This window comes from Alexandromys fortis, unplaced genomic scaffold (assembly GCF_014885135.2).
Source record: "Alexandromys fortis isolate MF-2015 unplaced genomic scaffold, M_Fortis_MF-2015_v1.1 scaffold_15, whole genome shotgun sequence".
Lineage (NCBI taxonomy): Eukaryota > Metazoa > Chordata > Mammalia > Rodentia > Cricetidae > Alexandromys > Alexandromys fortis.
Genome location: NW_026067911.1, coordinates 2,822,132 through 2,834,303, shown reverse-complemented (window position 1 = coordinate 2,834,303; position 12,172 = coordinate 2,822,132). Strand labels below are relative to the sequence as shown.

At 43.4% G+C, this 12,172-nt stretch overlaps 1 protein-coding gene across 2 annotated transcripts in view; it reads right to left on the bottom strand.

Annotated features, from left to right (window-relative positions):
• Pex5l (peroxisomal biogenesis factor 5 like) overlaps positions 1-11,652 on the bottom strand; it is a 143,722-nt gene extending 132,070 nt beyond the window's left edge. For both annotated transcript variants that reach the window (XM_050138377.1, XM_050138378.1), the window contains exons 1-2: positions 10,688-11,652; positions 9,195-9,266 (exon numbers count right to left, since the gene is read on the bottom strand). In XM_050138377.1, coding sequence (XP_049994334.1) covers positions 9,195-9,266; positions 10,688-10,780 — 165 coding nt within the window. In that variant the 5' untranslated portion in view covers positions 10,781-11,652. The remainder of the gene's footprint in view (positions 1-9,194; positions 9,267-10,687) is intronic.
• Positions 11,653-12,172: the final 520 nt, after the last annotated feature.

Below are 12,172 nucleotides of genomic sequence, written 5' to 3'. Positions count from 1 at the left end.
GCGGCTGTTAACTCAAACTCCTTGAGACAGAATAGGAGATATTTCTAAGCTGTTAACTCTGTACCTTAAAAGTTTGGAAATGTCTCACTCAGTGCAGAGCTGGGTTTCTTTCATCCCATGTTAACTGTATATCTAACTAATGGAATCTGTCAGGGGTGCATTGTGACTTATTGGTTCACTTTCAAGAACATCTCCAAACCTTAAGGGCAGGCGCTGGGAAGGGATAAAGCACATCTTCGACTGAAAAAAACAATAAAGGCTTCTGTGATTAGTGTTCTACAACAAAAAGTCATTAATGAGTCTCTAATTATACACATGAGATAATTGTGTTGTAGAAAATGAATGAGTGTTTTCTTCCATCAGGATCACATGGCGCAAAGCTACGATGACACCCTCTCCCACCATCCCCTTAACAAGCCAGCCATTCATGTGCTTCAGGAATGAGATCACTTGGTCAAAACGTACTTTGATGAGGAGCACATAGCAATGGTATTGAATGGCCATTTGTGTGTTGAATGTGAACGTCCTAATCACAAGGTAGCCGAGAAGCGCGAGCCTGGCTAGCGGTAGGCCATGTGCCAAACGAATGACTGAAAACGGAGATGACAGGACCGTGGGGGTGTTGTGAGGAAAGGGAAGGAGGAAATGGAGCATTCTGAAAAGCAGGTTTGCAAGAGCTGCGTTTCTGTCAAAGCTGGTATAGCAGTGTTGGAGGAAGAGATGCATTCTAGCGGCCACAGCCGGAGGCTAGTGCTAAACAGAAGAGAGGAGATGTGACTGTTAGGTTGCGTGGGTGAGAAACCAAAGCAGACAGAACATGGTCAGGGCGGGAGGGAGCACAAGGCATCCTGATGAGCCCACCTAAATGCTTCCTCCCTTGCCCTGGGACTCACCTCTTTCAAAAGTATTAAAATCAACACAAGCACACTCCCTGGCCTTTCTTCATGCAAAACTTCTCTCTACCTGCCTGACTTCCCTGACAAGGGCAGTTCAGGTAAACAGACACAAGCCTCCTGGCTCTAGGACTGGGAGAAAATGGTTTCCATAGAACCTAATGTTTATCTAAACCCCAGGTTAGATAATGTCCTGACATTCTTTCTAACCAAGATGCCCAGTATTCTTGCATAGATCAGGTGAACCTACCCAGATCAGGGCCTGTTCCTGGCACTTAGCTGGCATTTGGGAACCTGTTCCCCATGCTGGATTACCTCTGCCAGCCGTGATGCAGGGGGAGGAGGTTGATCCTGCCTCAACTTGATGTGCCATGCTTTGTCATGCCCATGGGAGGCCTGCCCCTCTCTGAATGGAGATGGAAAAGGAGGGGATGGAGAAGGGGGCAGATGAGAGTGGGGGGACTGGGAGAAGAGGAGGGATGGGAAACTGTGGTTGCTATGTAATACAAGAAAAAATGTTAATTAGATAAAATAAACTAAAAATAAAATAAAATAATAAAAAGGCATTGTCGTGGTCATGGTGTCTCTTCACGGCAATAGAAACCCTAACTATGATAGGTATCAATGACCAATGATTGATTTTTCCTGCTTTTATGTTAGATTGTTGGTGGTGGTATATATGTGTGTGAGTGTGGGTGTCTTCCTTTCTTTTGGTTTTGTTGGGGTGAGAGTATTTATTTCATTTGTTTTCATGGGTGCAGTTAATCTCCTTGGGCTGGAGTTTTCCTTCTTATATCTTCTGTAGGAATGGATTTTGCAGGCTGATATTGTTCATATTATCATGGAATGTCTTATTTTCTCCATCAATGATGATTGCAAGTTTTGCTGGGCTGGCCCCCGTGGGCTCTTAGAGTCTACAGCAATCTGTCCAGGCCGGTCTAGCTTTTAGAAGGAGTGGATGTGGGGAGGGCAGGAGGGGAAGGGGTAGATGGGAGGCAGGAGGAGAGGAAGGAGGGGAAACTATGGGATGTATGTAAAATAAATGAAAGAAAATGAGAAGCAAAAGCCCCAGACTTTGCATGCGGTAGCTCAGTGGGGTTCTCCACACGGTGCTCTCCACGTGGCCCAGGCTGCCTTTACGCCCCGCTGCCTCTGCGTGCTACTTTCACAAATCACAGAATTTTTGGCGCTCATTTTGTCAACTCGCGCCATCTCAATTCTGCATTTCCTTATATCCGCTTCAGCACCATTTTCCCCATTACATTAAAAAGAAGGAAAGAAAACCATTTGAAAATAATTTAACATTTATACATTTTTTTAAAACATGAAGGCCCAAGTTTTTTCTTTCTTTCTTTTCTTTTTTTTTTTTTAACTGAAAGTAACAGGTTTGTAGTTGTATAATTATATGTGGCACTGAATTGGGGCGGAAACTCAGGATCTCCTCCTGCTGACTGGAGCTGCCTTGGTGCATCGCATCACTGTCTGAGACACTGGGGAAGGTGAACTGGGAGAGGAGAGGCGTGCTGAGCAGTGCTGGGACCTTGTTGCTCACTGAAGTGACAGACTGGCGAAGAGACGAATGTAAGACAGTCCTGACTGGGTTGTTTCTGTTCTGTCACCGGCCACATCTTCTGTTAGTGAAAATGCCGCCTACCCGCTGCACTGAGTGGGACTTCCTGTTGCTAGGTTCCCTTGTAAGAATCTTGAGCTTCCAGAAGGACTTGAGATGCCCTGGAAACTGACTTTAATATCCTCCATTAGCCGGATCAGGAGCTAATGTCCCCTGCCGTCAGGGGACATGTCAAAAAGGGAATGGAGGAGACAAGCAGAGCGAGACCCTGTCCTTTGCTCACCTGTTACCTGCCCTTGATCTGAGTCCCCCAGCACAGTGAGTCACAAGCTGGGTCCCCCAGGGCTATGCACAGAACCGGTTTGTTTCCTACCATTTAAAATCTTAGCGTTGACGATAGCCATTTCAACAGCGGCAGCTTGATTATGCTTTTTGACCAGGTACTATGTCGTGCTCAGAACCTTATTTCCAGCATGTGGAACTGGTATGTGCCACCCTTCTCCAGAATGGCCAACTTGTGCCGAGTGGTCCCTTCTCTCTGCTCTCCACACTCCGCATTCCCTGTGCCAGAGCCTGTGTCCCCAATTTCTATACACAAGGCATCCATATCTATGACCCCAGTAAAAATACTATTGCTTAGAATCATTATAGTTAAGTCTACCCTCCCCAATTCCTACCACTGCTTGGCTCAGTGCCTGCCATTTGTGAATGAAACCCTCATCACATTCCATGCATGTGACTAAGCCCCTGTACTGAGGGACTTGTGTAATTCTCTCAACAACTCTACAAAATCGTCTGGCTCATGACATGCCCTGGACTAGAGCACCTATCCACAGAAGGTGTGAAGAACACTCGGGAGCACACTTGCAGAAAAAAACAAATTCAAGGTCTTCTGACACACACCCATTTACAACCCTCCCTCTAGGAAGCAAAGTTTTGTGAAAAGCATCAGACTGAACATCAGGGGCCCCAGATTCTAGGCCTGGCTCTGACCAGAGGACACATGGCTTTTCAAGGAGGTGTCCCCTTGTGAGCCTTGGAACAGACGCCAATGCAGATGGCGAGAGAGCATGGCACAGATGACAATCTGAAGATGCAGAGAGCCTAGGTGCTCACTCCAAACTCCTCTTCTCAGGAGAACAAAGCCAAAGCAAAACCAGGGCGAGGGAGTCTGGCCAGGGACTCAAGCCTGCCTTGGAGTCATCCTAGGAAGACTGACCTGCTAGGTTTTCTGTGACCCACTAACCTCACAGTGCAGGAATCTGTGAAAAGACTCTGAGATGAAGATCTTGTATCTTCCTCCTCAGTTTGCCCTAGAGTCAGGGACTGCTAAACAGAATCAGTAGAAGGAGTTGAAAAGCAGGCTATTAAGCCAGAGTTTAATGATGTGAGTTTGTCAGGGAAGTACAGAGGAAGACATTATGCATTATAATGGCTCTTTCCCCTGCATTAGCAAATCCTTGGGGTTAACTTTGGAGTCCCTGATACATGTGAGACTATTTGGGAACAATATACAGGGTCACCCTATCCTCATTTCACAAGTTTTATGTTTAACCTCATGGGAAGTAGTGCTTCCCCTTTTCAATGTTTGTTGATGATAAAGAGCTTTTCCGAAATGATGGATTGATTGGTCTACAGAAATGAGTCTTTGTTTATGCTGATTCACAGACATGGCAAATAATCTGCCTTATTTTCCTCCAGCCATTTCTCATTGATCAGTCTCTTGTGAGGAAATTGCTAATGAGCTTATGCCTATTGCGATCTTTATCAGGGTATCACAGCTGCATAGGGTGCTGAATTCTCTAAGTGTCAGGGAGTCCCTTGCTTCCGGGCTCTCCAGGCTGAGCAGGTGAAGGAAGAGGGGTCCTGTGTTCTTGACGGCCATGTGCAGAATTCCGAGAAGGCACCAGAGAAACTATTCCATGTGATACCAAGAGACAGGCTCTGGTACTTTGGAATCCTCAGAAGCAAATGGGGGTATGAATTATATATAAACTAAGCGACCATACTGAGATGGCCAAGAAAGTACTTGCCCGAAGGCACTGGGTGGCACACCCTCCATCATCCCTGTACTGTTTATGAGTTCAAGGCTTGGGTCAGCAGGTGGCAGGACAGGTTATCTCTTAGTGCCAGGAGGAAGCTGGGTCATGCTCTTTCATTTTTATTTGACACTGGCCTTCATCTCCCTTCTGCAACTCATTTCCATGGAACCACTAGGACAGAGCAGATTGCAACCCTACTAAAAGGCTTGTGGCTGTGGGAGATGCAAGGGACAGTTCTACTTTGTTCCCTCCTCTTCTTTAGGAAAATAGTCCTGATGTGCATTGCTTCTTGCCCAGGATCCTCTCACAAGTTTTAAAGAGATGCAGAAAGGTTTCAGGTTAGGTAAAATGTGTGCTGTCTTGTTTCTCGTGTGCTTGGAGCCCTCCCTTGAGTATTGTGGTGGGCGAGGGAAGAAGGCACGTGGCTTCAACAGCCACCCTACAGTTCCCATTCTGTCCCCCCATGCCCCATCTTTTATTTGCTTATTTCCTTGGAAGAATCCTTTTTTTTTTCTGGAATACCTAGAGGCCAAGAGGGATGTAGAGAGTTACAAAGTGTTTGTGGGAAATGTATCATCCCAGTGAGTGAGCAGTAACAGACCATGGTCAACTGTGACAGTTTCCAGATAGTGATTTTATGTAAGTAGACCAAGAAGAGAGAATCAGTTTATACAAATTTATAGGGCAATAAGTAATGGTGCAGAGGGCACAGAGCTTAGACCACATCAGGGGTCCATGGCTATCAGTGTTCTTGGTACCAAACTAGGGACTCTGGGAAAGTCCATTCATCACCGTAGGTCGCAAGGTTCTGCCTTGCTAAATTGTGTGGGGGTGGGTGTGAGTACATGACTGACTAGGTCCTCCACATAACACACACAATCTATGCCTTTCGGAGTCTTTAACAGATTTTGGCTCCAATAAACCATTAGATAGGACGAATGGGACACTAGTTTACAAACAAGAAATGTGAGTTCTGGGGCTCAGGACCAAAAGGGCCACCACAGGGCTAATTCAACCCAACTTCATGCTTGGCCCTTTGAGGCAGCACTGTTGGGAGTGTCTATGGTGACTTGCTTTTCAGGCACCACTGTATCGAGTGTCTATGCATTCTAGTTTTTAGGTTTCCAGGTAATAACCACTTGAAGAATGTCAGATTTATTAGCTGCCCCATATCTTCTTCCTCTTTCAGAATTGCAATAGCTATTTTCTTGGGTTCTGTGAGTGTGGGCTGAAACCAGAGCAGTGGTGGAGGAGTTAGGAATGTAATACTCAGACCTGCCCTCATATCACAAAGTTAGCAGTGAGTGGGGTGGGTCCAGGAAGCTCCCCAGGCACAGCTGAGGCTGCTGAGGACTGCTGCCCTGACCTAATGCATGTGCTCCCTTGCAACTGGCTGGTCCTTGGCATCTCCTCACTTTGTGCACCAAGAAACACAAAGGGCCAACTTCCTTCAGGTCCCAGAATCAACCAGACCCACGCACTCTGTATGTGCATTTTTACAATGCTCAAATATGTAGTTCTGTATCCTTCATAAATCCTCAAGCTTCTGGACTTATCGTGTGTGTCTTTCTTACTTCCTTCAAGTCTGCTTGGAATCTGAAAATATCTTAGACACCAGCTCTGCAGCCCAACATACAGGAAACCTTGAGTTAAGCCGAATCCAATTGAAATAGTAATTTAAAATAGAACAAATTCATTATTTAGTCAAGGTGGTTAAGACTGTAAATTCAAGGTACTTTCCCAGCCATTTCATCCAGTCTCACCAGAAGTACCAGCAACATCAGGAAATGATTTGTGTTTACTTGAGACTAATTTACAATCAAAACCCTTGTCTTCTCCAATAAAGAAAGAATATTTTGTTGATAAAACTGGTATGCATGCACATACACATATATGATTTCTCTTTTAGAAGTTATTTTATATAGCATTCATTAAGTAAAGTTCTGCTATGTTTATGGCAAATGCTTGAAATTTAAGGCCATTAAGATTTTATTGCAATACATTCATTTTCATTACTTTTGTGTTTAAAGCATAAAACCTTTGGGAATATCAAGTGCAAATATGGACTCCAATTCCCATGCAATACGCTCATATTTAAATTAAGTATGTGAATGTGTGTATACAAATATTGCCTATTAGTTTAGGGCACTAGTTTAAGAATCCTCTGTGATTTTTAAAATATGAATTATGAATCACATTTGCTAAGAAATTTTCACAAAGGGAGAAGTACATTCTTGCCCATCAAAAGCAAAAGTCTTACGCATTTCCAAAACTTACTCTGTTTTTCCACATCAAAATGACACAGCAACATCTTCTGCCCTTTGGAGAGCAGCAGCCTGTGGTGGCAAGCCCACATCCTGCACACTGCTTCTGTTTTAATGTGCTTACATAAGCAAGGCTGGTCTCTCCGAAGAAGCACTAGCCTTGCCAATCACCTGGCTGACAACTTGCACAGCACTTGCGGAGGGACAGCAGTTAAGTGACAGATTTCCTGAGATCACCAACTTCTGCCCATCACAGAACCTCGATTACGTTATTTATTTCCTTTAGATTTTCTTTCAACAGCGGTCACTAGAAAAGCTACTTGGAGTTATACAAAGATTGACAAACAAATGCTTTTTGAAGATACAGATTTCCATAAGGATTACTGACAAAATAGTACATAGGGACACAAAGTTTAAATATTATTACACATATCTGTGTAATTCCATTATGTATATGGAATGAACAATTGCATTTCTGGAGCAAAAATGTATTTGATACATGCATGTACCCACAAACATGCTTGCTTGTCTCTTAATCTTAGAAATAACTTTCCTGGAGTCTTATAAAGAATTTTTATAATGTGTTTTCCTTGCTATTTTAGTTGGGGGTGTGAACACTGCCATTGCTTCAACCAAGGATCCACTCAAAACTCAAAACTCAAATCCTCCAGAGTGAGGGCAGACTCTTCCCTGCCAGCAGTCAGTGCCTAAGCCGACGTGTTCAAATCTGTCACATTTTGAAACAAGTTTTAGCAGGAATGACTCAGCAGTCCTGGGTCACTCCAGGTGGTATCGACTTGGTGACTGCCCTGGAAGTATGTGGTCCCAACAGTATAAATTTGTTGAAAGTCAGCATGGGAAAATGAAGTCTCTCCTCCGTGAACTCCTCATCAAAAATACAAAGACAAATAATTTTGGAGTTTTCTGAATGACAACAATATGTTAAAGCATGAAGCTTAAAGGGAAGATGCTAAAAGCTTTGAGGAGGAAGATGATAAAAATGAAGTATAAGAGTAAGGATTCATGACTAAACAAGAAATAAAAACTAAATTCATTTTGACAGAGGTGTGTGTGTCTGTGTGTCTGTGTGAGTGTGTGTGTGTTTCTTATGGTACACTCACGCATCCTTTACTAGTCTTTCAGGTAGGTCCAATCCTTAACCAGAATCACAGTCCACGGGAGGTCTTGAGTGCATGTCTCAAGTAATCAATCTAGCATAATTAAAACACCAGAGGCACAAACTGGGGCTCCATGTACCTTATTAGTTAAATTGACAACCTGGCAGTGAATAGCAGAGCGCTGGCCAGACCCTCACACCCCTACATTGCTGTGTTCGGGGGCAGCAGTCACAACAGGGCGGGAAGTACAGAGGTGACAAGACAAGTCCTGCTGTGCCCACAGACCATGAACTCTCATGGAAATGCTTTGCCCAGCCAAGATCTTCCAGGAGATCCCTTCAGTTTCCCCAACCATTCTAATAAGCAGGACTTAAATGAAAGACTTTCCACTGCAACCTTTTGGTAACCATTCCCCATGTCACACACACACACACACACACACACACACACACACACACTGGCTTCCGTAGTGTCATCACCACAACACAGAACCAACTATGCGACGAGAAAGTTGTTCAAATTCAACAGCCATTCTGTTAGTCAATGGCTACTTTCTAATATCCTCATTAGCTCAGACTTTTTAATTACCACTGTTGACACTGCCCTCAGAGACAACGCCACATGTATGTTAAGTACACTGGCAGTTATCTTGGCTCCTTGATGATTAACAAAGATGTCAAGGGCCAATGCCAAGCCAGTGTGCTGGCTGGACACTGTCCACTCCCTGCTGTGTCATTGTTTATGCTCTATTAAGCCATTTTCATTGCACCTTATGGGCCAATATAACATCCAAGCTAGAGGGTTCTCAAATTCTGGGCAGCATTACTGACCATACAGCAATCTCTTTTCATTTCAAATCACCTTGACACTGCAGACAAACAGAAACCAAACTGGGGGAGATCTAAGTTTAAACATCTCAAATTTCACATCTTTTATTAACCCCCTCGATCATACCTTGTTTTACAAGACACATCAATGGTATTGTTTCTCATTTTTAAGAAAATATGCTTCCTAGATCTTACTTAAATCTTTTTTTTTTTTTGTTAATCAAATTATGTTACTTTGCCTCACTGTATTGAGTCTGCAGAGTTCTCTCCTTTTGGCCTTGCTTCATGCCTTATTGTTCATCTTCACAGCACACAGAAATCAGTGGAGCAGAGATGAGGGACGCATTGATGCTACTCAAATCTCTATTAATAACAGCTCTAGTTAGACAAGCTAAAGCAGCTGTTGGGAAGGGCTCTCAACCCAAAGGCTACCAGGTCAAAGTCTAATGGCAACAGAAAACATATGGAGTGTTCACTTACCTGCTTCTGATCAACAATTATTTCGAGGTCTTCATCACTGCTTAGCTTTCCATAGCCTTGTTCTTTACTTTTCTTGTGAAAGAACAATTTTAAATATACTTTAGTTTCTTTTCATTAAATATCTTAATTCCTACTTAATAATTCATAAAGACAAAACTACTTAACTCTTTCACTAATCACAATGCATCATTCTTGGCTTCAGTCCCTTGTGTACAGCAAACCATCATCTTATACCTCTACATTGACTTTGCTTTTCCTCTTACATCCAAGGACTATGCCCTCAGGTCCTCCTCAACATTCTGTCTTGTTCTGTAGTTTCAGCAAAGATTCTCTAATACTCTGAGATACACCAGCAGTTCTTTGAAGACTCTTAGCAGATTTTTCTCAAGAACAGAAACTTCATTTAGAATTATACTATTCTTAAAATGTCAACCATCACATGTTATATTTTAATGCCTTATATATTTTAAGAATAAGAGAAGTATTATATAATGCAGCCAACAAACTCTCAGGTTTTTAATATTTCAATAAATCACATGAATACTAATGTGGAAAATAAAAAGTAATTTTAACAAATAATATGCTTCAAAATTCAGTGGTTTATGAAGTTGGAAGAGTAAAGCATATCTATAAGTACGATTTACTGCCATTTTATTATTTTATTGTTATGATTGGTCCTAATGACCACTTTCTACTCCTCTTCTCCATAGCAAAATTCATAAATACACATTTTAAGGTTGGAAAAGGAGTCCAACCATAACCATCATCTCACAGTTACGTTGCAGAAAAATGGTAACATATTTATCTTTTTCTCTCCAGGGGGACTATCAGAAGTATAATGGAACTCTTTCATACCAACGACAGATAAAGACAAAGGTCATCATGGACTTTTCTGTTGTCCAAATAGAAACCAAAACAAAAACAACCAGACAAAAACCCACCTTGCTTTGGATGCTAGCCACACAAACTAGAATTAAGCAGTTAGATTTCTAAAACTCCAGTCTCTGGTGTCATATTAGCACGGGTATTGTCTATCAGTGGCCATGACACGAGACTTTTTTATGCTGCAGAACATAGTCTTTCTCTCCTCTTTGAATTCATATTTGAAAATGCTATATTTCAAAATATATGTTATATCTCAAAATAATTCTCCCCCCATAAATATATCTCTTATTTTTATGCCATTATTGTAATACAGAGATCAGAGACTTCAAGTCTGGAGATGCATAAATAAAAACCCCCAACTTCATCCACACATGAATAAACTTTGACACTCAGGACAGAACAGATGGCCCCAGTGATGCTCCCAGATATTATTCTTCTCTTTATCTGAGGTTCCCTTCCAGGGTGGAAGGAAAACAACGCGAAGAAGTTTGACTTGAGCCAAGCTGACTTCCTGTCTCCTGGCTTCTGGGTCCTCTCAGCTCAGCTGAGACACTCTCTGCTCTGCAGCCCTCAGAAATGCGTTTCCCCATATTGATCTGTATACGTACCAAGTAGCTCGTCTGCATGACCCGGTTTCTGGACAAAAGGGCATTGAGTAGAGATGGAATGTGAGTCCTTCCATCCATTTCACTCTCAGACATCCCAGAATTCTTTGCACCAGCGGCAGTGGCTTCATTGCCAGAACTTGCTGACCAGAGAACCACAGATCTTGCCCGGCAACAGTATTAATAATGTACAATGATAATTGAAGTATTCCTGCATCACTGTTATGACTTTGTAAACATCCTGAAATTTTTGGCTACAAAGAGCTATGGATGGGAAATTTTCTTTTCCTAATTATTATCATGCACTTTTATGCTTCCTGGCTGCTGCTCCCCTTTAGTGATTTTTTTTTAAAAACCCACCTATTATTTATTAGATAAATATTGCATTTAATCCCTTACATAGGGACTCCTCAGCCTCTTGGTCACAGAAAGTCTCAACTTCCCCACTTAAGCTCCCCACCTCAGACTTTGCTGACAATTTCTGTTAATAGATATAACAACGCCAGCACACACAGAACGTAATTCGAGACTGCAGTTTCTGTTAATGCTACATTTCACTTTCCCCACTTAATCCCAGCTCTGTCTGATTTAGTAGCACAGTTTCCTGGGAAGAGCGGTCAGGAAAGGAGAGTCTGTGCAAATTTCTCTCAGTAGAAGTTGCCATTTTCCAGGACTGGGAGGAGGCACTGGGAGTTCTGATTCTTGGGCTTAAGCCTCTAGACTCCACGCGACACGCACAGAGACAGCAGTCTCGTAGCTCTCCCCTAGAATCAAGCCTCATCCTCAAGTCTATCCCATGACCCTGGGGCACTCACACAGCCGCCCACTTACTGATCTCTAGTGCGAGCACAATCCTCTTTCAAGCACTGAGCTGCCCACTTTGCTTAGCTGAGCCAAAGCCGGGGATCTTCAGCTTCCCCCCTCCTCCCAGTCGGGAAGTCCTGGCTTCTTCCTATGCACTTTGCCAAGCCCAGAAGCAAGTCCCTGGTTTCTGCAAGATCTTGCACATCAGCCAGAGGAGAGGACTAGGAGGAGGAAGAAAGCTAATCTGCCCTCTGTCCAAGTGTGAAGGGGCGGGGCTTATGGGGGAGGAGAAGCCACAGGGTAATCGCGTCCTGCGCTCCACCCACAGCTCTGGCAAGATGCTGAAGCTGAGGGTTTCAAGTGAGGCAGGGAAAGGAGGCCCTCAAGGCCGGGCCTCCTCAGGCCGATTGCTTGAGGTCACTTTTGTGCACTCTTAATGAGGACATCTGAGGAAGAACTGTTAGTGCCACGGAGCTAAAAGGGTGAAAGGACTCGAGGCAGAGAAATGAGAGGCGGCATGATAGTCTCCCTGCCTATGAGAAGCCTTGAGCCCAGGCCGAGGGTCATGTATGAAACCCCAAACACAGTGTCCCTTATCTTTCCCCACCGTGCCGAGTGACATCATTCTGAATTCAATCAGACTAGCTCGAAACAAGATTGCCTGGTTCTTTGTTCCTGCTGGCA